General features: G+C 47.3%; 1 protein-coding gene across 4 annotated transcripts in view; it reads left to right on the forward strand.

Moving 5' to 3' along the window:
• LOC143281105 (homeobox protein Meis1-like) overlaps nucleotides 1-23734 on the forward strand; it is a 335401-nt gene that overhangs the window by 304822 nt on the left and 6845 nt on the right. For 3 of the 4 annotated variants that reach the window (XM_076586062.1, XM_076586063.1, XM_076586064.1), the window contains 2 exons: nucleotides 21177-21235; nucleotides 23556-23639. In XM_076586062.1, coding sequence (XP_076442177.1) covers nucleotides 21177-21235; nucleotides 23556-23639 — 143 coding nt within the window. The remainder of the gene's footprint in view (nucleotides 1-21176; nucleotides 21236-23555; nucleotides 23640-23734) is intronic. The other variant, XM_076586065.1, reaches the window with a different exon arrangement.

Here is a 23734-nt window from a genome sequence, read left to right on the forward strand (position 1 = left end):
CTGGAAAGAATGGAAAGGAGAACGACAGCAGCGCCACGGACTAGATTACTTCGTCCAAGGGGGGTCACCCTCCACACCTTCTCAGCCTGACGTGAAGAGCGTCTGGGTAGGTCTAAGTATTTGTGACAAATAAAAGAAGTGATGAAATTAAAATTAATGAGTCGGATGAACAGGTTTTGCACAAACAATGGCTCCTGGCCTTCTTTAGAGCCGGGCACCCTGTTCCAACAAGCGTTTCTGGCCCTACACCCCAAATCATGTCTGGCGCAAAAAAAGGAGACCTGTCAAACTCGTTTCTCTCACGCTGAATGGGACACTTCCGATAGGCCGGCATGGAAGGCAGTTGGTGGGGGTGGAGTGTGGGAGGGGCAGGCAGATAAGACCATCTGATGCCGTGCACGGGGTGGAGGGGTTGTGAGGGTTTTGAACGTACAGGGGGACCACCCCCCTGCTGTTTCCCCGGGGTTGATGAGGGTGGAAGCTTCAGTGAGGACCCGTGCTCTGTGGATGATGTTTGAAGTGAGTCAAGATACTTGATAGTTCCAGCGCGTACGTACAGAAGCAGCAGAGCAGCGGGAGGCCTTTGGCTCGCACCATCTCTCTCCCCGGCTCGGGGCGCTGGAAGAGGATGAAGCCAGCAGCCCTTGGTGGAAGTGGTTGTTGGAAGGTCGTGGAAGAAGGAGGGCAATTAACCAACCTCTCTCCTCCTCTCTTCCCCTCCCCACCCCACCCTCTCTTTTTCCCACTCTCTGTTCCTCTTCGCATGAGCTACAGTGTTGTTTGTTTCCAAGGTTCCCGAGCGGTCAAAGCCATGAACAACACACGGCTGGTGGTTTGTCTGAGCGGAATGTGACGTGGGTTGGGCGGCTTGACTTTCAGAACGTGAATTAAACTACATGTATGCGTATTGTATGTACTGTGGACATCTTCCTGAAGTATTCGAAGAGGGAAAAAAAAGATTATTGGTTGTTTGGGGTGGGGAGAAACGGACACACACACACACACACACACACACACACACACACACACACACACACACACACACACACAGAAGGAGAGAGAGAGAGATCGTTAGGAAATCCAGAGTGGTTCTGGAGGGCTTGCCCTAACGTCCCCTTGATGATAAAGCCACACGCGAACGGGTCATTATATGACACATGTCAGCGACGACATTATTCAAAGCCTTTTATCTATCCGAAGGCAAAGGTAGCAATTTTCAAAGGCAAGGCTATCACCCGGCCCGCTAACCACACGACAGACTGCTAATCGCTCTGCCAAACGGGTGTTGTGGTACTCTTGTTTCCAAACAGTAACGCAAAATTTATCTTTTCCGTTTCCACACCCACTACACCCCAGTTATAAGAAGAAAGAGGGGGATGATAAAGAGGAGAGAAAGGTAAGAAAGGGGGCGGGGGGGGGGATAAAAAGGGGGAGGCAAGAGATTCAGATCGGCGTGAAAGTTAGCAAAACGAAATGTGTCGGCATGTCTATCCTTGGGGACGAAGCATGCGTGCTATACCCATTGTGGTTTTGACGTGGAAGGTAGCAACGTTCGTACACCGTAAGAAAACGAATAGAGGGAGAGTGGGGAGGGAGGAGGGGAGGGGAGGGGAGGCAGAGCGTATTGCAGCAAGCCTTTCTCGGAATGATTTTCATACTATTAAAAACTGTGGGAAATGTGATAGTCAGTCCAAGCGACGTCATTACTCATGATCTGGGCGTGGTTCTGGTAGGGTTTTTTTTTTTGTGTTGTTTTGTTTTGTTTGTTTTTTTGGTTTTTTTTTCCAAAAAAGTGAACTCTAACCGCTCACGCCCACACACACGCACACAGACACAGAGTGACACACGTACACTGTAATCAGCAAGGACCCCGCTCTTGTAAAAACCAGCGCTGTTACAACGAAGGTGGAGTCGAAAAGTCTGTGATTAGCGGTAATGGCGCAGAGGAGGGAGGGGACGGTGAACGGTTCACGAGGTGTTGGCTGTCCCTGTAAACTGACGACTGCTCTAATGAACCCACCCGCATGCTTGATTGCACTCTCCCAGTCCCCGTTCTTGCACTGCTTTGTCAGCTGTGTGTGTATGGGCAGTGTTTGATATATGGCTGTATACCCCTCCACAAAAAGATGCGCAACGCTGTTGCTTTGGGGCAGCTTCTCTCCTAGTAACCTGAAGTTCTTAAAATTATGTGTGTTCTTCGATTCTATGTCTATTCACATAGTGTGATCTTATACGGGAAAAATCCATGTACGCCTAAAGGAGCTAGAACTGATAAATTGTTGACTTTTTAAAATAAAAGTTAGGAGAGTTGCGGAAGATTTTTTTTTTTTAATTGTGTGTGTGTGTGTGGGACTGTTTTACTTTTGGTGTTACTTTTAGCCCCCACCCCCACCCCCCTCCTTCCACTGCCACTTCCCAAGAAGTACTCCATTTTGACCAAGCAACAGGCATTTACCATTTTTAAGTATTTCATGTATAGACTGATTTCTTAACCTGAACAAACAACAACACATGCACTCTGCGCACACACAATATCTCGCGTGCACTTTGTTCCTTTTTATGATACGAGAATAGCTTCGGAGCTTCTTTCCAATACGAGAATAGTCTTTGAGCTTGTGTGTTTTTATTGTAAATTTTGATAGTTTTGTACTGGGAAAAAGCGGGGTGTGGATCTTCCTGGGGCATTGTTGGTAGAGAATCACAGACAAAAATTACACCCGTGGGAGTAAAAGATAGGACGGGGGTATGATTCCAGTCCCGTGCACCGGATCAACACGGGAACGTCTTAAATCTGGAACACGGAGCTAAGCGGATTTTGTCGCCCCTGTATTGATCCGCGTTAACGTCATTGATTTGCTGGTCGTTTAGATTATTATTATTATCATAGTGTCATTATTGTTATCGTTATTGTTTGCTTGTTGTCCTTAGCAGTAGTTATACAATCAGTATTACACACAACCATTATTACAAACGTTGTCAACACATCGTCATTGTTGTATATGTCCTTTGGTGGGCCGTTCATATTTTTAGTTTGTGAATAAATATGTTTGTGAATGATAAGTATGTTTTGTTTTTGTTGTTGTTTTTTAATCAAGAAGAAGAAACAGTCCTGAGCATCTGACATTGCGTTTGCCTGCATCGTTCTTATTTTCTTCCATCGGTTCCATTTATTTATTTTGTTTGTTTTATTAAAGCATTTATAATTTTTCCCTTCAGTACATATTATTAATCTGTTGCTCGGGTACGTTTGTGCGAGTGCGCGCTCCACTTTCAGGTGTTTTCAAACACTGTTTAACACAGACTTCCCCGTGAGTGTTTTCTATGATTTTCCCGTCAGCTCAATGTTGAAACCTCGAAGCTACACCGCCGTCTCCCCCCCGCCCCCTCCAAACTTTTATTAACCCTTTTCCCATAATTCTACTACACCCAAAGGAGCTACGCTATCGACGATAAATCCTTGGCACCTTGAGGGAACCCTTTTTTTGTTTCCTAAGATAATTTTTATGTCATTACGATGAGTCAAGTGATTCAAGTAATTATGCTGTGGTCTGAAGGAGAGGAGAAAGCGAAGGGTCTCATTGGGGACGCTGTTTTATTGGTGAAATGAGTGATACAAGTGTCAAGACGGGCCCTGTTTCGCCCCCGGGCACAGCGGATGAAGAAGGGACCACGCTGCGGTCTCGACATCAGTGGGGAAAGGGGGTTGAGGTGGACGGAAGGTTAGAGGTGCTGATTTCTTTGCAAATGGTGTTAGTGTTGTGTCTGTAAGACGATACAGCAGCCTCGCACACATGCAGGCGTACACACAGCCTTCATGCGTTTGTATCACGTCCATACACACTCCAAAACGTATTTGTATACAGTGTAGACCTTTTTATGTTAGGATTAGAAGCTTTGTCACGTCTCTATCCTGAGCAGCTAGGGGCACTTTTGTTTTCATCATATGATCATAGTTGTGCCTTTTTAAATAAATATTGATTGTGTGTGAGAGAGAGAGAGAGAGTGTGTGTGTGTGTGTGTAGGAACTATTTTTTCGGGGGAAGGAGTGTCGTGTTGTTGTGTGATGAAAAAGGTATCTTATCCAGTCGCATGTAGGACAGCAGGCACTTTCCCGCACACCACCCTCGTGGTGCTTTGACTGTACAGGAGATTGCCATAAACTCTGGTTGATAGTCGTCCAGAGGGGCATTGGGAACCGTAGGTGGTCATATATGTTTGATATGGATTTTAGCTTTGCCGGGCATTCGGCTATCGTGTTTGATGTTTAGAGAATAACTTCTGGGTGAGAGGGGGTTTTCGTATTTGTTTTGTAATTAGTTGGTGTTTTTTGGTTGTTGTTTTTGTTTTGTTTTGTATTTTGTTGTTGTTGTCATTGTTTCCTATGGTGCCTGTGTTGAACATTACTGACAGAGTTCTCTCGAAAACTCGTCTGCACGATGGATGTGCTTGTTCGCAGAAGCAGGCGAAGATAATTATTTTCCTCTGAGAGCGAGCGAGAAATAGATAAATGAACGTGTTGAAATGCAGAGTGTCGCTCAAACTCTTCAGAAAAATAAGAGCTATTCCAATACAATATGTGAAGTGAGGGAAGGTGATGTGTCGACAAGACCTCCACACGTGAAGGGTGTGGAGAAGGTCCAGGAAGTGTGAAGGTTGGAGCGGTGTGGGCCGTGACTGTGCCGTGTTTGAGGCAGTGAGGGTACAGGCCCTGCAGTCGTCAGCACTTAGCCCTAATGATAACAGCCTGGTCTTGTTCCGCTTGTCACAGTGGGGACGCCTTTTCTTGAACCGCCAATAAAATCAATTTCACGCCTGCACTTGCAGACACACTCGCATCTTTCGCTGCACGCGTGCTCGCACGCACCCACACTTTCATAAAGGAGGGGGCGCGAGGCATTGACGAGTCATAAATCTGCCTAATGTCCTAACGTCCTCGGGGCGAATTTTGCTGGAAGAATTCACCTCAATTTCCCCTTCTCCAATGCATTAGACATTTGATGCCTGCGTAATAGGGGCAGGTCACAGCCGTGACCCTCTCTCACACCCCCCATCTGCCTCCCCGGCCCCTTGTCTTGCCTTAGGGGGTAGAGGGTTCGCTTCCTGTGTGTTGTCTGGGGTGCGGGGGGTTGTGGTTTAGGTTTTGTCGTGGCGGCTCCAGTGGCCGGCGGTATTTATGTTTGACGGGTCGGTTCGCCTGATGTTGTACAAATTTCAAACGGCTTTATTTAGGAGCATTGTCAGGGTTGTTCAAGAGCATCATCAGTATATTTAAAGGATTAGGTGAAATCTCTTTGTCAGATCACAGAATTGATGATCAGTATGTTTTATCGGGTAAAATCTTTGGGTGGAGGGGGGGGGGGTTGTTTTTGTTGTTGTTTTTTAGCCCGAGAGACGTTTTCAGCCGTTTTTATCGCTCGGTGAATCATTATCATGACAAAAAAATAATGATAAAATAAAATAAATTGGAGACTGGTAAAAATAGAACACCGCTGAAATGAGACCGTCAGCAGCAGCCGGTGCAATCATTATGAATAATGTGGAGAGAAGATGATGGTGATACGGCGTTTCGCATCATGTCTGGGCAGAATTTGTCCAAAAGTCCTGCCTTGGAGACACCAGAGAGCTGGAACTCTGCAGATAGTGGTGACAGTTTGTGTGGGAAGTTTGTTTTTGTTTTGTTTTTTGTGTTATTTTTTTTTAATGATTATGGATAGTCTGTTTTTATCTCGTTTTGAATAAACAGCTCACAGGAGAACCGACCGTGTTAAGGCTTTGGATACCCGGGGTTTGTTTTGGTTCTTTTTTGACGATAAAGATGTACACCTATTTTTTTTTATATTTAGAATGACCTCAGAACCAAAGGCTCAGCTGTCCACCACCACCCTTCTCCCCCCTGCGCTCTGTCCTCATCCTTTTGTACAGACCTTACCACTCGGGCGATCGTTGTCATTGGGAAGAAGCGGCACGTGCATTTCGTGTAATGAGCTGCAATGGCTGCTGCTGGTCTCCTGCACTTTTGGCCGCCTTGGCGACGCTGCCAGCTCATTAGTCAACTGTCAGGTCCAATCTCCCGCCTCCTGCATCCCGGCCGGTCAGACCTGTGCTCTCGGTCATCCTCTTTTCATCTGGCCACCGGCTCCTGCTCGCCGCCACCACTTCCGCGGAGAGGCTGGCTGGGAGTGATGCCTGCTGATGAGTCCATTAAAAGAAATTAGTCCATTAAACTGGTTTCTTTCATACAGCTATCGGCCACTCTGCAAAATTGCTTTCGAGTAAATTTCGTTGGGTTTGGTTTGTTGGTTGTTTTTCTTTTCTTTTTTGTGTTCTTTCCTGAAGAGAAGAAGGGAGAGAGATGTTTCAACACAGTGGACGTTTTCTTTTCTTTCTCTTGTCGTCCCTGTATTCGGACCTGTTTTGATTTTAAAGCAATGAACTTGTGTGGGCTAGGGTGGGAGGGTTATAAGAGAGAGAGAGAGTGTGTGTGTGTGTGTTGTCTTTATTTTGCAAACATTGACGCACTCTCTGCGAATTAGTGTCGTGGTAAAGAAATACAAATTTTAAAAAACTCATGTTCAGCTTTTTTCTTTTTTTCTTTTTTTTAAAGAGCAACGAGGAATGATTTCAAAAAGATGCGGCAGACAGGGAGCGTAGGTGATAAGTCGGATGGCTAAGGCCCCATTAGTTTGGCACAAAGACTTGCATGACGTACAGATTACGTCTGTCTCGTCCCGCAGCGGTTGATAATAAAGAGCGTCATGGCTCCCCGAGCCGCCTCCTTGGCACAAGGTAATGGCGGAGATAAGGAGCCCCGACCCGGCAGACGACATCCATCACAGTGACGTGGCATCCGACGGAAATGGCAGCGTAACCTCCCCTCGCAGCTTCCCCACTCAGCAGGTCACATGGTTCGACGGTGGCGCACAGGGTGAAGCGTAATGGGATTTTAATGATGGATTGCTCCCGTGGGAAGGTCCACTGGTCAGTGAGAGGACTGGACAGCCAGGGGGGAAAGGGGTGGGGGTGGGGGGTGGCCTCGGGGGTCACAGCAGCTGGACAGGGTTGCGCTTCAACACACATCACAGGCAACACGGGGAGGGGGGGGGGGATCCGCACTGGGGAGGGGATTTTCCTGAACGTGGCTCCTTGGGGAAGTCAGAACTGTGGAGTGAAGGTAGGAGAGAGGGGGATGGTTCAGAAAAAAGAGAGGAGGTAGGGGGTGTGAGTGGGGTGGGGAATGCGAGCGAGATCATGGAGGAGATCAAGGACATGCGCAGTGAGGTGTCAGCGGTTGGACAGGTGGCTTATCAGAGGGAGGGGAGATTTCACATCAGCACGTTAGCCCGTCTGACAGTCATCCCGTTTTTTCCCCCCAATCATGATAAAAGAAAAGCTGTGGTGTTGGTAGTAGTTCGGTTTTCTCAGTCGATCTGTTCTTCATTTCTACCTACTCGCTCTAACCTCAACTGTATGTCTGTGTCTGTCTGTCATTGTAATACAGTTGGATGTAAGATAATGCATTAAACAAAAACATTTATAATGATTCGGTTCTTTTTCCGATTACAGTGATAGAATGAACAATGAGTAAATAAACAGTGAAACCAATTATTCGGTCGGGAAAATTGTACATGATTACACATCCTCGCCTGCAATGTTGGAGCACGACGTTTATAACATTTTGAATTCCCCTACCTTATGTAAATCCATATTATCATCATTAAAATCATCATCATCACATCATGTTTATTGTGTTTATTATGTTATGTTAATAAATGTTTTGATGTTTTTTTCTATTACATTTGGTTAAAACATTTATAAAAGTATGCTGAAGCACAGTACTCCAGAGTTCCAGAGCCGTGCCCACTTTTCTATCCGATGGCCATCAATGCCAGAACCTTGTGTGTACGAGTTTGTTGGGGGGGGTTTCCTCCTCCACCGCGAGCACTATGTGCATGGCAGGGTGGTTTTGAAAGTCCCCTTCCATGCACACGCACTCCCCCTTTTTTTTCTTTTTTTTAAAGCTCCATACCCCTCTCGAAATTCTTCCAGACCAGGAGGAGAGCTTGCATTGGCCGTTGGCCCCCAGCATTTCCTCTGGGCCCCCTTCTTGGGACGGCTGGCTTTCTCCTCTTGAGCGCCCCCTCGGGGACGGTGTTGTTTTGATACTGGTTCTCCCGACATTTTGATGCCTGCAACAGACCTGGCACTGGATCGTTTAATTATGTGGAGTCTACCGCCAGGCTTTGCGAGCTCTGCACAGTCCGGCATGCCCTCTGTGAGCTTTGCCGGCCCCTGAAGTGGAAGTGATGGATTTCTGGGGAGGGAGGGAGGGAGGAGTGTGGGGAGTATTAGAGTGGGAGAAAAATTGATCCGGTTCAATTATTATATATATATATATACTTTCTTGTCGCGTTTTGTCTCTAGGAAGTTTTCTTGTCGGCCTTTTTTTCCGCTTCTTCCAGCTGTGACAAAACACAAACGTTGAAGCCATACAGTGTGCTGCTGTTTGTTTTGGAAGAATGTGAAAACACAACAGAGCGCGACCACTGGCAGTCGCGTGTTGGAGACTGTGTGTGTCTGTCCCAGTGTCTGTTTTTTCGTTTCGTTTCGGTTTTTTTTTTTTTTTTAAACTAATCTGACTGGTCTCGCCAAATAACTCTTATCGCTCTCAGATTATTTTTCTCTCCTTTGTCCAGTCGGTATTTCTACCGCATTTCTTTTCTCAATGACAATTTGTCTTCGAACAATATTCCAGTGTTTCCGGCTGACAATACACGAATAGACTCTGGACACATATAATAATGCCTTACATTTAGGACACGGCTTTGAAGCTTGGATGTGCTTGTAGATTTATGTAAACTGGGTGTGGTGGGTAGGCTTCTTGAACAGGTGCTCTCGTGAGGTTGTGGGAGCCTGCCGTATAGTCCCAGGAAAGCCAAGATGCACACGCACCCCACTCACCACCCCCACCCCTTTAGCTTACTATGGCGTCCTGACCCAAGCCCTGACCTTGGCTGTCTCGAGGAAGTCTGGTGTTTATCTGGCGGGGTTCATTGTTTTGGAATCGAAACTTAGCAGCTACTGTAGCCAACGGGAGGCTGGATGGGGAGTGTTTACAGATGGAGCAGCTGATGCCTTGCCTGCCTCTTTGCGCCTTCCGCCACGATCTGGCCCCGGGGTGAGGTGTGTTTATCAAACTGGGAGAGCCCTTCGTTTCATTATCCTCCTTCCTCCTCCTCCCGCTCCAGCCTCGGAAATATTTTTGTTGAGGTATCATCGGTGGTGGTGTGTGTAGAACGAAAGACGTTCAGACCCTTCTCTCTGGAGAGACCTTGTTTACTGTTTTGTGTTGGTGAAATGGTGGTTTATTTGTTTTGTTTTTCGTTTTGTTTTTGATTTTTGATAGAGGAAAAGGTGAAGTCTCTGACAATTTTTGTTTTGACATTTGAATGTTTTGTCTTGCATTCCGGGCAGAAGGAGTAAATACAGACAAGAAGTCAGTCAAAACATCATCATTTCTTTCATTATAGAGCGCCTGAATATACGACTTTGGGCTTTCCACCTTGGCAGTTGAAATGAGGTCGTGAATCTATCTGGAGGCATTTATTTTCAGCTGATGAAAAGGTGGCAAGAGCTTTAGACATTTATTCTTTCCGATGTACAAGACGTAGATTTTTCAGACTGCTGCTTAGTTATCGAAAACTTATCGCCCTGCTTCCGGCTTTGCGAATTTGTTATTAAAATTTTGGCTGCACGCCATACGTTGTATTAGTGTGCGGTGGTGGTGAGGTGTGCGTGTGTGTGGGTGTGCAGGTTTTAATGTCGGAACTTTTAGGCCGGTCGACGATCGAGGAGTGAAGAAAATGGGGGGAAGGCATAGATTAGAAAAGTTAGAAAGGAAGCGAAAGAAAGGGGTTTCCTCACTTAAAATCTTGAACAACTCTAATCACTCAGAGAATTTTCCCTGACACGACAGTTAATGGCAAACAGCTGGTAGGACTCCACACTGCGGTACCAACCAGGGGCGGGAAGTGAGAGGGCAAGGGAAAGAACTCTAGATCACGTCAACTGGCACCATCTATCATGCCGAGAACCAGCACGAGCAACTAGCTGATTTTTTTTTCCTTTCTTTCTTTCTTTTTCTTCTTCCACCTTTTCTTCCTCTTCTGTCTTCCATCCGCTTTCTTTCATTTTCTTGCCCAAAGTTCTGCGCACGCTATTCATGACTGTTTGATGGTGTTCCTAATGGACAAGATGTACTACCACCACCGCCCTACCCCCCCCCCCCCCCCCCCCCCCTCTCTCTCTCTCTCTCTCTCAGCTTCGTCTTGATTTTACAATATCATGCCAAAAATGCTGTATGTATTTTCTGGCGCTAGTTATCTGTGAGTCTTGTCGCGAGGTGCATTCTCCGCCTCCTGGTAAGCTTGTCTGTTTGTATACACTTCCCCAACGAAATGGCTCATCTCTTATCATCCAGCTTTCGGCGATAATTAGGGGGTTGGGGGTGCTTGCATTTGTCTTAATCAGTCCAGAATCGGCGGGAGCGTGATGAGAAATGGCCTCAGGGTTGATAACCAACATGATGTAATGTGTCAGGAAGAAAGCTTCCTACCGCGCGACTGCCGGCTCCTTATGGCAGAATTGCCAAGACCCTTCTTTCATTAAAATGCCACTTTTAAAACGCACCGGCCTAGACCGCATCAGCGCGCCGCAGGGGGGCTCAGACTGGGGGGAAGGGGAGGAGGAAGAGGCGCAGGTTTGGGAGCTTCCTGTCGGAGGCCTGAGCAGTTCCTCTCTTTCCTCTGCCTCTCAGGTGCTGAGGCTGAGTGGCCGGGGGAGTGCGCTACCCACCACCCCCTCCCGCCTCCATCTCCTCGGCTTCTTCGGCTCTCATTTCCTTTCTTTCACTCACCGGAGTCGCTGAGCAAGAGTCACCTTCGTCTCGCCTGCCCCGGTCTGCGTTCACTTCAATTTCGCTGAAGAGCCTGGATGGGTTCTGCGGCGTGGAAGGGAAAAAAAATCCCTCTCCCGTTTCTTTTCCGAGGATTGTCAGGTCTCATTTTGAGGTGGGCCACTGGAGAAGTCGTGTGCGTTTGAGAGAGAGGTTGGAGGGCGGGGGTGTGTGTGTATGGTGGCAGGAGGTGTGGGGAAGATGAGGGGTCGGGGAGAGAACCCTATTTAGCAATGAAACCGTTTTTCCCTCCGCGTGAGATGTGCGAGTCAATGAACATATCATGTGAAAATAATTCTACAGTATTTTCTGGCCTGGACACGATTTTCCTCAAATGAAATTTGTGCGCAGAGAGAGAGAGTGGGAGAGAGAGAGAGAGAGAATAAACAGTGACTCTTTCCCTCCCATTGTTTTCGGACATCATGCATATCAACCCACCTCCCCACCCCGCCCCCTTTCTCTCTCCTCCTCTTCCTCCTCCTCCTCTTCCTCTTATTGAAGGGTTATGTATGAGTGGCCACGTTTCTGGCAAAACCGCGGGCCCTCAAAGGAGGAGCCAGGGTATAAATCACGGGTAGAAGCGCCTGCTGCGGATACCGGGTGAAATTTAGTGCCGGGGAAAGGTTCCAGGATGCCAGACTGTCCCGCCTACCTTCCTTTAATCAGATAAAAGCAGGCGTCAGTGCCCCCCCCCCCCCTCCACACCCCCAGCCCAACGTTCTTCCACAGTTCCCTCCCCCTCCCACACACCCCTCTGGCCCCACTCCCTCCTGAACCTCCTCACACCCCCTTCCCAGTTATTATCTCACTCATATCTGACCTTCCTTCCTCCTGCTCCTTCCGTTTTCTTACCTCCCTTTACCTCTCTTCTTCTCCACGCACGCACGCGCGTTCAAACACACACACACACACACCGTTCAAAATGTTGGGTCATTGCGGAGAGTTAAGAGTGTGGAACAGTCGTGTGTGTCCCAAACAGAAAGAGGATTTTAATAATAATAAACAAAAGAGCAGGTGATAAACTACCTGGCTGTTGTGCGCGTGCCCCCCCCCCCCCCCCCCCCCCTTTATCGCTTCTTGCACTTCCTTATTACCTCCAAACCTCACGGAGAAGACAGGCGGGTAGTCAAGTAGTTATATACTGTACTATATCTCTCTCTCCACGTTATATATTTCCCCCGCCCAACCTCATATTTTTTTCAAAATAACCCCAGAGTGTTTTTAAACGCCCCTCCCCCCTTTTCGCGGGATGCGCCCGCTTTTATCTGAATGTAATCAGAATAAGGTATCCCGTTACGGTGATGAGCGTTGGCCCTATCTGTTCGTGTTGTCAGTCATTTCAGAGATTTGTTACCATGCTCTCTTCCGTGAGAGCTGAACGTGAAAGGATAGTGAGGGGGGTAGTTGGACGCGATAGTCCTGAATTTGGTAGAGGGGGGAGGTGGGGTAAAAGGGGGGTAGGGGTGGCGGGATGGGCGTGACGTGTTTGTATATCTGTCTATCCGGAGATTTTTTGATATTCTCGGAAGCGAGAGTGGTAGTGGCGATCAGCTGGAATGAAGCTCGTTTTGACGACTGGTTTTTGTTTTGTTTCGTCGCACGTACGCACAGAATTTTTGGCTATGTTTTATGCATGCGGAATGAAAAGTAATGCAGTATGTTTCCCAGTAGTTTATCCACCAGGCAAGGTTTCGCAAACTTTTCTTAGGTCTTTGCCTGTGCACAAAATATCCAGTGCACACACACACACACACACACACACACATACTGAACGGACTGCACCGACCTCCATCACCCACCCCCTTCTCGGTTTAAACGGCAGAATTAAGCAAATGTATCGCGGTGTCTTTTCTGGACACGTCAGTGTTTTTTGTCCAATAAATCGCACAGCACACATCGATTGCAGTTTGCCTGCGGGATCCCCAGGGGGGACACATGTTTAACGGTGGCCATATAAATTTAAAAGGCAAGGCCAGGGGGACACCCGAGGCTGCATTAAACTGCCAACCTGAAGTGCAGGGGGTACAGAGACTGCGCTCGATTGGCAGAGAGGCCGGCTTCATGTTCTCCCGTTCTTCCCCGCCTCCTGCCCCCCTCCCTCTCTCTCTCTTTCTTTCTTTCTCTTTCTACCTTGCAACCGGTTGAAGGGAACAGGCAGGGGCGGGGGATGTCTGTCTGCAGTTTCTGTGTTCAGCCGAGGAGGAGGAGAGAGAAGGAAAAGCAGTTAGGGGAAAACCTGTGCAAGACCTCTCTAGTTAGGCTCCTGCATGCTTCATGTCTCATAAAATCCTTTACGGCCGTGGCTCTGAGGTCTGGAGGCAAAAATAAATATGTCTGCTTTTTGCTCGGAACGAGTCGAAACCCCGTGCTAAGGATAGGTAACAAGTTATTACCGACTGCTGTCTTCAAATTGCGATTCCCCTGCCCTCTCGCTCCTCGGGTTATGGACATTTTGTGTGAAACGTGATGACTGCTAGACATTTTTATGGCACAAGCAAAAGTAATCAACCATAACCTATTTCCCCCTTCCAAGGGGGGACTTTTATTCCTGTTTTCTTCCCCCTCCCCTACCGGTGGAAGCGCGCCAGGCGGGGTCTGTGGCTTGCTTCCCCTCGCTGTGTTTCCAAAATAATTTCTGCGGGCTGCAGCCGGCTTCGCATACACTTCATGCTGGCAGTTTTGTGTTGGGTCCATGACACAGCGCGCCATCACAAAACCGTCTTTATTGGGGTTTTATCTGTTTGTTTTGTTTTCGCTGCGTACCTGGCGACTGGGGGTTTGCTGTGGGCGGGGTAGGGATCGGTAGGTCTTTTTTCTTTTTTTTATGTCACTGGCTCGGGCTGGGCTGACCCTCGTCTTCAGCTGATGCATGTAACGAGATGTGATGATTTTTTTCCCACCGTCGGAGGAGGATTTGTCATCCGTGAGTATTCATTGTACACACAGACATCGGAGGAGGAGAGCGCGAGCACCCAAACGAGCGAGCGAACAAGCAAGGTACAGAGAACTGGGTTTTTTGGTCAACTTTCAGTTTCAGCAGCCGCTGCTTTTCATTTTCCCCAACCTGTCAGTTTTTTGTTGTTGTTGTTTTTTTTTAACCCATAGCTAAAGTGAATAATGGCGAAGGCGGAGAAGACGATGGTACAAAACAACGGAAAAAGATTGAAAAGACCTATCGGATATAAAGAAAATAATATTGCAAACAAACAAAACAAAAAGCACCAACATGTATTCAAGTTGAATTATTCATTCCCGAAGTCGTTGCTGTGGTCTTACGTTTGGTGCAGTGCATCCAGTGGCTTGACGGAAATCCGCGGCCTCCTCGGAATGAAATGGACGTGTTTTCCCTGCAGCAGCACCCTCCTTTGTTTCTTTCTTTTTTTCCCCCACCAACACACCCGCAGATCCTACCTCCATTCTCGGTAGACCCAGCTCCCGATTCTCATTGGAGAGAGAGCCGGGGCGAGCAAGCCGTGGGGGTCTTAATTGGATTGGGAGGCCATCGGGGTCCAGGTGCGTGGAGGGAATGAAGTGTTCACGGTGACAAGGGCCCGCTCCATGTCAAGGAGTCTGAGGACCATCACGAGCTGGCCAAGTTGTCAGGCCGCTTTTCACCGGAGCCAAGAAGCCCCGGCCCTTCTCCATTATTCTCAAGTCCTCCTAAAGTTGACTTGGAGAAGGTAGAAAAGGAGGGATGGGGAGGGAGGAGCGGAATCCCCTCTCCCTCCCTCTCTGATCGATACAGCGGAATGCTCACCGGAAGGAGGAAGCCCCTAGGTCAGCGAGCGGGGAATGCACCTCCTTTGGTGGGAGAGCCTTCAAGAGAGGTCAAACTTGTTAATTTCCTGCTTGCAAAAAAAAGGGGGAGGAAAAACTGGCGACGAAGGGGCGGGATAATCGGGGAAGAAAGCGAAATCCATCATGCTGGGCTTTTCTCCTGCCTGTCATGGGCAACTGATCGGCGGCTGATGAGAAACAAAAGGAAGCCCCGCGCAATACCTGTCAGCGCCATCACATGACAGTAATCATTAATTCGCTGCCTGCTAGTTTAGATGTGCGGCTTCGATACACCTTCGTCCTGACATCCTATCCATCCCTCTCTCTCCTGCAGCTCTACTGGAAGGTTGCTGTGTAATATAAAACTTTTCCATTCTTTTTATTTCCAGCGGTGTTTCTTTTACCAGTTTCCACTACGTATCGGTTTTTGGTATTTATTTTCAAGTTCCCCATAGGACGGATTTTAAGTCTTCTTGGATGAGTTTTGCATACAACACACACACACACACACGCACGCGCACGCCCACACACACACAGGCGCGTGTGTGCGATTCGTTTGTGTGTGTGTGTGTGTGGCCACTATAAAAATGACTTCCTGAGGAACATTGAGGTTTGAGAATCACCTTCTCTTGGGTCTCCAGAGAATCTTGCTGCCTTTAAGCAGCACAGAAGTCCCAGGTTGCTGTCACAGTTTTGTTTTCAAGGTGGGCCGCCCTCCGGCCCATCCATCCCATCTCTCCTCAGTGGGTGTCATCAGGAACCGGTAAGGTAAACAAAGGCAGAGCTAGACCCCAGTCTCCGCAACAAGATGAAAGGGTCTTGTCCAAACCCCTTTGATTGTGTTTATCCTCGGCACCATTCCTCCGAGACTGTCTGCGAGTCGATGCCTTCAGTTTTGGGAAGTAATTTAAACTGGGGAACCTGCCCGGGACTTGGGATGTAAACGGTGCCCGCAAGTTTCATCCGCGGGTCTAACTGTTCAACAAAAAAGGCACCCCACTTCAAAGGGGCCGAGCCGCCGTGTTGGGGCGTCTGTGACGCTTTGCCGGGCTCTGTGTATACATGCAACACTTCATTTCACAGAGGCTGCAAAGCCGAGGGGTGTTAGCAGATCCAAACACGATTATCTCGCGCCTTTCCTGACATTGAGGGGGGGGGAAAGGACGGGGAAAAAAACTGACGGAGGCGTTGAAGCAAATACATTTTTTTTTTAAGGCAAGGTGTAATTTGCTCACTGTTTTTGGTTGGTTGGTTGGTTTGTATTTTTTCCACCAAGAGGCGTTTGGAAGCTTACAATATAATGGTGGCTTGCTTTTTTTCTCCCAACTAGTTACAGAGAGGAAACAGAAAGAAAGAAATCAAGATAAGGAGGTGTAAAAATAAAAAATTACAGGATATTCACCACCACCCTCCATCAAGAATTTCGGTTTCCATTTTGGTGGGCTTTCGGTCGAGCCAGCATGTGATTTTTCGCACAGTTCTGCTACCGTCTCCCCCGCCTCCATGCACTCTCCCAGTTTGGGGCGGGCCCAGCAAGTGGAGAAAGCCTGAAAAGTCAGGCAACAGACTCCATGTCCGTCACGCTCGGCTGTGCCACCACCTGGCTGCTATTAGGATGAATAACTCTCATTACAGGGGAAATAATTGTAATGTGCCCCATTAAACAAAATTGGGCTTGTTCCGTTTGACAGGTCTGTGCACTTTTCCTTTTTTCAACTGTATTTGTTTTTCTTTTTCCCTATTTTCTTTCTTTTTTTTTCTTCTCCTGCTCCATATACCGCGCAGTCCTCCACTAACCATGCACCACGCCCCAGAAGGCATGAATCTGCCCATCCCTCCTCCGCCAGAGCACAGTAACGAACTGAAGCATCCATGGTATTCGCTGAACCTTTCGCGTATTTCGTTGCAAAAGTAGGCCATGTTCGGAAAGAGCATATCGCCAGGAGAAATGAGAGAGCTTTCTTTGCCCCCAGTGCCGCGAGTAGTGGAAACTGCTTTTGGGGGCTGCGCGGGGGAGGGGGGGGGGTGGAACTACCATCGTCACCAACGTACACTAAGGAAGATTTTCAGACACAGTTTTTAACATTCAGTGTGAAGACAAAATGACAATGTTATCAGTATTGTGTTTGTCTCCATGATTACATCCAGTGCGAAAATTTTGTCCATTGCGCGCGCGTTTGTGTTACATCCGTAACGTTTGTTTTGTTGTTGCTGTTTTTGTGTGTTTGCATTTTGTTTGTTTGTTTTTTTGTTTGTTTTTGTTTTGTTTTTTATCTCTTTCTCTGTTTTTAATCAAATAAATTCTTTTAAGTATCAAGACTGAGTGCAGCCTTGAACCACGTTAAACTAACGAGCAGGTTCACTCTCGTCCCTGTTCCTTCCTCGCTCACCATCTCCCACTATTTTACTTTCTTTTTCTTTCTTTTTCATAAACCCTGTCTCCTTCATGATAGTCCCCACGCCTTCGTCGGAAAATAGCTGCGCTGGGGGTCCGGCCTGAAAATGGCCCCTGGGTTCCCCCAGGAACGCGGCAATTTCTTGCGAAGATGATTCCGAGATGATTGGCGAGGGAAGGGGCCATGAAGCCCATGCTCCCTATCAGATGGCGGCACAGACGCGCGGAACCGAGGTAGACCAGAGCCACACTCCCCAGCGCCCCCTCCCTGGCCGATACGGTTACTCCCAGTCCACCGGACCCGCCGTCTTGCAAACGGGGGTTGGAATTCCGAGAGACGTCTGTGTGTGTCCATCGTGTCGTGGTGATGGATCTGGCCCAGTTTGTTGGATAGAGCTCTGCAGGGCCGGGCTGGGAGTCCGGGTCTGAATGGGTGGTGCTACGCTGGTAGGTTTACGTGCGATTTTTATAATCAGAGCGAGTTTACTACCCACCGGCCACGTACACTGTCACAATTCTTCCACAGTGTCGCAAAATGAATGCGAAATAAAGAAGGAAGAAAAAAAGGACAATTATCAGTTCACGTGACATGTCATTACAGCACAGATGCCCCGTTGACATTTGGATATTATTTTATTATTTTTATTATTGTTTTATTATTTTTCTGTCCGTATCTCTACCATCAAGAATAGTCGGCAGCATATTGTACAAATGTAAACGATTTATTTAAATATTTGTATTATTATTACGTTGCAATGTTTCCAGCTTGAATACCATTGAAGGGCTGTGTGCACAGATTGGTTTTGTGATTATGGGCGCATATAATAAATGTATGTGAACAATTTCTAAACGATTTTTTTTTAAACACGAAAGAGAATGAGGGGTTTCTAGAAAACGGTTCTCTGGCAGGAAGAGGTGTAAATTTACACACCAAAACGTTTATGCCAAAGTACAAAAATAAAATTGCATCTGAAGAGTAAACGAAAAATGTCTGCCAGCCAATACTGAAGGAAAGTCAGTTTCGACCAACTCGGAAGAAAGTGGTAACAAACTTCGCTATCCCAGTTGATAGCATAGCACAAATGGTGTTTTTCGTTGTTCGGAGTAAATAAGGTTAGTGTTTGTCTCTTTCTAACACACACACACACACACACACACACACACAGGGAATGATTGGTTTCAAACCATCGTGCGAAGCAATTCAAGGGAAACAACCCCACTTATTTTACTGAAAAGGGCTGCCCGTGAACAGCTCCCACATTATGCATGTAGAATTCAAAGGAATGGGATGGGTTTGAAAATTACATGATTTTGACACAAAGGGCAAACTTTGTTGGTGAATAAATGTGTGTGTGTGTGTGTGCGCGCGCACTCACATACACACACACACACACACACACTGAACTGTTTGGGAGAAAGTAAAGTTATTTTATTTGCATAGAGAGCAGTGGGGTATATTTTGATTGGGTTTTTTTGGTTTTTTTTCTTTTTGTTTTTTGTTTTTTCGCGGAGAGGGGAAGGGTGGCTTGGCGGAAGGTTGGAGGTCTGAAAGAAAAGGAGCTGTGCTCCTCAATTGGCCAGGCAGGTCACACGTGGCTCACTGTCACCTCGGAGGCAGGCCGTTTGAGTGATGAGTAAAATTGAGTTCCCGGGCCGGTTACTCTCTCGTTAGGCCCCATCATGGATACAATCAAGTCCTAGCTTTAATTTCAATTGCAGGCCGCGCGCTCCCAGCAGAGAGAGGTTGGCGGCTCCAGACAAGGAGGAGTAGAGGGGGTTGGGGAGAGAGAGGAGGGGGCTGAGAGGTCCCCTCTCCTCCTTGGCTGCCTTGATTAGAGGTTCTTTTTATTGGAAAAGATCCTTTGCCGGTCCCACCGGGCGCATAGCTCGCTAGCTCGCGTCGAGGAAGGGAAAGAGAGGGGTGAAAAGTGTACAGTTTCTTCTTCTTCTTGTCTTTTTCTCTTTCTTGTTTTGGGCGATTTCGGTGGAATGCGCAAGTCTCTCTCTCTCTGGCTCTTCCACAGTAAAGGTAAATAATACACGCTGCTGAAATTATAGATTACAAATTTGATTGGCCGAGAACCATGCTGATACGAGAAATGCACTTTATTCACGCGGTTGATGAGGTATGAGTTACTCATTGCCAATAACTTCGCCTCCGTTTGTTTGGATGAGAGAAAACAATTCTATAATTGCAAAAACTGCTTGCACTTGAGCTGCATTTCATACCGTGTCCTATTTAATATCTTTCGCACAAACCCTGCCAGGGGTGCAGAACAAGAGAATCATTGTTTCATGTGTACAGCGAGGTTGAGGGAAGATCCTTCCAGCACAGAGTATGTACAGTTCCTGGAATGGATGTGTACCAGTTTCTGTCACGTGTTCGGCATTTCTCTCACCCATTCCAAAGGTCTGCAGCTTCCCAGACGCCAGGCCCGCAGTGTGCAGCCATGGTCATCAAATCGTAACCCAATCCGTCGGGCCCGGCTAATGAGAACCAAGATGTCATTTGGAAGAAGAAGGGTCTGGGTCCCTGTAGGTTTCCCGCGCCACCCCCGAAAAAATAGCAACGGCCTGGGATCGCTTTCTTCTGCCTTCACACGGGTCGCCATGCTTATCAATCACCACAAAAGCCCTTGTCGGGGGACTAATTTGTAATTAACTTTCTGTTTTCTGTTTCACTGCCACAGTCCTTTTTCTTCACCCTCACCACCAAACTTTCTTTTTTTGGGGGGGGAGGAGAAGGGGAGTTGGAGAAGGGGGGGTCGCGTCTTCGGCAGTCGGGGGTTTCTCTGATAGAATGAGTTTTGGGGTAGGGGTGTGTGGGGGGATGGGATAAGGCAATGTGATCTCGGAAAGGGCATTTGATTGGGAGTGTGCTGCAAAGTGGATTTCAGGGTCCTCGATAAATGAACTTAGATCCTATTCTGGTTCCGTTGACACAAATTGTGTCGGGAGACTCTCTCTCTTTCACCCTGCCCCCCTCTCTCTCTTTCTCTCTCTCTCTCTCTCTCTCTCTCTCTCTCTCTCTCACTGCCCGACCAGATCTCGCCATTGTTCAAGGGGCCATCAATCACTGGAACTTCCCCAGTTGCCTCCCTTCCTATGACAGCCAGGATGGTGTAACTGACCTGCTTGGGCAAAGCGGCGGGCACCGGCCGAGCACACGGGCACCATTGTGGGGGGCTGATAAGACAGCGGGGCTGGGGGAGGTGGGAGGGCGTGCGGGCTACGTGGAGTTCCCAGGGCGAGGCAAATTAGCGTGGACATCACTGGCGCTCGCCCTTTGGACTGCAGATAGTGTCTGGGACCGACTGGACATGGGCCCAAGTCTTGATGACCCATGACGATGGCTAATAAAGCCCTTGATGTCCGCTGGGATCAGCTGCAACAAGTCCACTCCCACTGTCGTCAGGGTCGTGGAGAGACCGGCAAGTGGCGAGAGATGGGAGCTGGGCCAGTTGTTCCCTAAAACCCACAGCCTGCCGCGCTCTTGTCCACTGGCTGTCTTTGATGGTGTTGAGATTAGCACGCCGAAAGAAGGCCGGTCGCTGTGGGAGATCGTTTACGTCTTGGAGGTGTGCAACAGTGACGGGTGAAAAGGTTCAGATCCCGTGAAAACTGTCCCTGGTGGAAGAAAATGAAAGGAGACAATGAGGGATTGGATTGGAATCAGATGAAAGGCGAATGCTGCCCGGTCAGTTCTTGAACCTGCCTTGCAAGTTTTATTCATGCGAGAACATTCTGCTGAGGGTGTGTGTGTGGGAGGGGGGGGGGGTATGCATGTTTATGCTATATAAAATGGGATACTGAGGGCGAAAGCATATGCCAGAATTTCCTCTCTGTTGTCGAAAAGATTAGTAACTTGTGAAATGTCCGGTTTATAATAGCTTGTCTTGTTTTGGGGGGATCATTACTTGTCCTTAATCATTAATGTGCAGATGCTGCATCAGAGCAAAACACACACACACACACACACACACACACACACACACACACACGTTCCAGCTGCAATACAGAATAGTACAACTATTTTTTGCCAATCTGTTTCAGGTTTATCAATGCCAGACGGCGAATCGTCCAACCCATGATCGACCAGTCAAACAGAGCAGGCAAGTGTTGTTTACGTTTGCTTACTTTTTACATTTTGCTTGATTTAAATGATGTGTGTGTGTTTGTGTTAGAAAAAGGGGGTTGATTGACTGCATTTGGCCATCTGTTTTATTAATATTTTTGAATGGAGAACGTCTAAATATCATGAACGATGAAACTGGGAAATTATAATAGAAACTGGTACCGAACGAGATGGATATTTTCCAAAGAAATGCTTGCACCGTTTAACAGTGATATTGCAATATTTGTTAGACTACAATACACATTGAACATCAAAAATAAAAACAAGAGATTATAATCCCAGGGACAATAACAATTCAGTTCGTCCAAATATAGCAGCCTCCAACTCTCCCCCCTCCCCCCCAACCCCTTGCCCCTCTCTAACCCAGGCACCTTGATCACCTTGCACCACCATCGCGGACTGCCCCTCCTTCACCTCCCGCCCCATTCTCTTTTCTTTCACTGCATGTTGCGCCTGTCACGTCATCGTCTCATTCATCATGCTCACGTCACCTGGTCCATAGGAGAGAAGACCACACAAAAAAGTAGTCGGGCCACAAGGAGCTCGTGGCTTGTCCGATGCTCTTCTTTTTTCTTTTCTTTTTTTTTTCTTTATACACATAACAACAACACAGCAGCACCGACGGGCCGACCGATAAAGCGACCGAAGAAGAAAAAGAAAAAAGGAAAGCGGTTTGGTCGTTGTCAACTGCGCGTAACATTACTTCTCTCTCTCTCTCTCTCGTTAAAAGCAGACTTCCTTCACCCTTAAAACCCTCCCGTCCTCCCCCCATCTATTCAGCTCCCCACCATCATCACCATAGCCATAGCAAGCAGAAATTGTTTTTTAATGTTTTTGGTTTTTTTCTTTCATTATTTGCATTTTTTTTATGCAGCCTCATTTCACGCCTTGCTTCTTCCGGCAAGTTTGCCCCCCTTCCCCCACCCCACTATATTTCCTTTCCTTGTTTTCCTCCCCTTCTCCTTTACCTCCCGTCTCAGTATTTGTGTTGTGGGGGTTTGTTTATGTCGCTGCCGCTACGGTGACACGGGTGTAACGTACGACTCTCCCGGGGTCCTTGCGTCTGAGGCAGTTTCCTGGCAGGCTCTCTGAGTGGGGAAAATGGCTGCGCCAGTCAGGGCCATTGTGTCATTAAGTTATGGAGTCGGTTGTGGTTTTTTTTGTGTGTTTGTTGTTGTTTTTAGTGAGGGGTTGAAGCTTTGGGGGTGGGGGAGTTATATGAATAGCAAAATGTGACAGCTTGAATTATAGGGTTAGGGGGAAAGCTGCTTTGTGGAATGTTGTTTCTCACACGACCTCCAAGTTCCGTAGTCTTGACTGGCTTTAATTGATTGTGCCCCCCCTTGTCCATACACGTGTCGACCCCACCCACCCTGCTCCTGTGTATGGATATGATAAAACTGTTCCATGTAGGCTATCTAGTTGTGAATGAGAGAAGTAAAGTAGTCGGGATTTCGTTTGTCCTAATGTCTATTGACAGTTGAGCCCTCTACATTTCTTTTTTCTTGCCTCCTATTTTTAAACCGAGGAAGCGAAAACGAAAACAGTAATATAAACTCAAATCGGACGACTTTTCATAAGTGATTTTGACTATATACGTTAAGTCTTTTTTTTTTTGTTCATAGATAGTCAAAAGCTGAACTCCATCGCCTTCGTTTCTTTGGTGTATTTGCAAGAGGCAAGGAATAATTATCCCATATAATGCAACAACTTTTTAAAATATTTTCTTTATTTAACGGGCACGGGATTTGTGGAACAAACGAGCAGATTCTCGTCAACTTTTGGGTGTGATAGTTAATCGAAGGGTCAAAGCGTCTGAGTTGAACCCAGAAATTGCGTTCGGGGAGAAAGATGTAGAAGGGGTGGGGATGGTTAATAGGTTAGGAACCACATAGGTGATCAAGGCTTCATGCGATCGTTAGTATCTCGGGCATCGTTTCGGGGACATGTAGAGCGAGTGAGTTTGCTTTTTTTCCGTTATTTTCGTGTTGCTTTCTTTTTTTCTTTCTTAACTCAGATTTATATGTCCAACTGATGCCGCCAACGTTTTTTTGTAACTTATAATAGGTAAGAGACGCTTAAGATCCTGTGCCTAATTAATAGACGGTAACGTAGAAATAGTAGAAATATATGGTGTATGCCCCATTAGTTATAGTGAGCCAGTTGATGGTGTGTGACTTATTGGAAAAGGGTGATCTTAATAGCAAGATGGTGTGTACCTTATTGGATAAGGATGATGATCTTTGTGGTAAGATGGTGTGTACCTTATTGGATAAGGATGATCCTTATACCCACAGGTCCCCCTGGCATGCATCCAGCGTACAACCCGGAGGCAGGTCTGGGCTACATGGACACCCAGCACATGCAGATGGCGCCGCACAGTAAGTTTGCATTGTTTTTCTTATCACATAAAGCCTCGCTCAGCCGCACACACTTTAACATCTCTCTCTCGCAAACGGAAATGTTCTTCTATCAA

Source organism: Babylonia areolata, chromosome 4 (genome assembly GCF_041734735.1).
Source record: "Babylonia areolata isolate BAREFJ2019XMU chromosome 4, ASM4173473v1, whole genome shotgun sequence".
Lineage (NCBI taxonomy): Eukaryota > Metazoa > Mollusca > Gastropoda > Neogastropoda > Buccinidae > Babylonia > Babylonia areolata.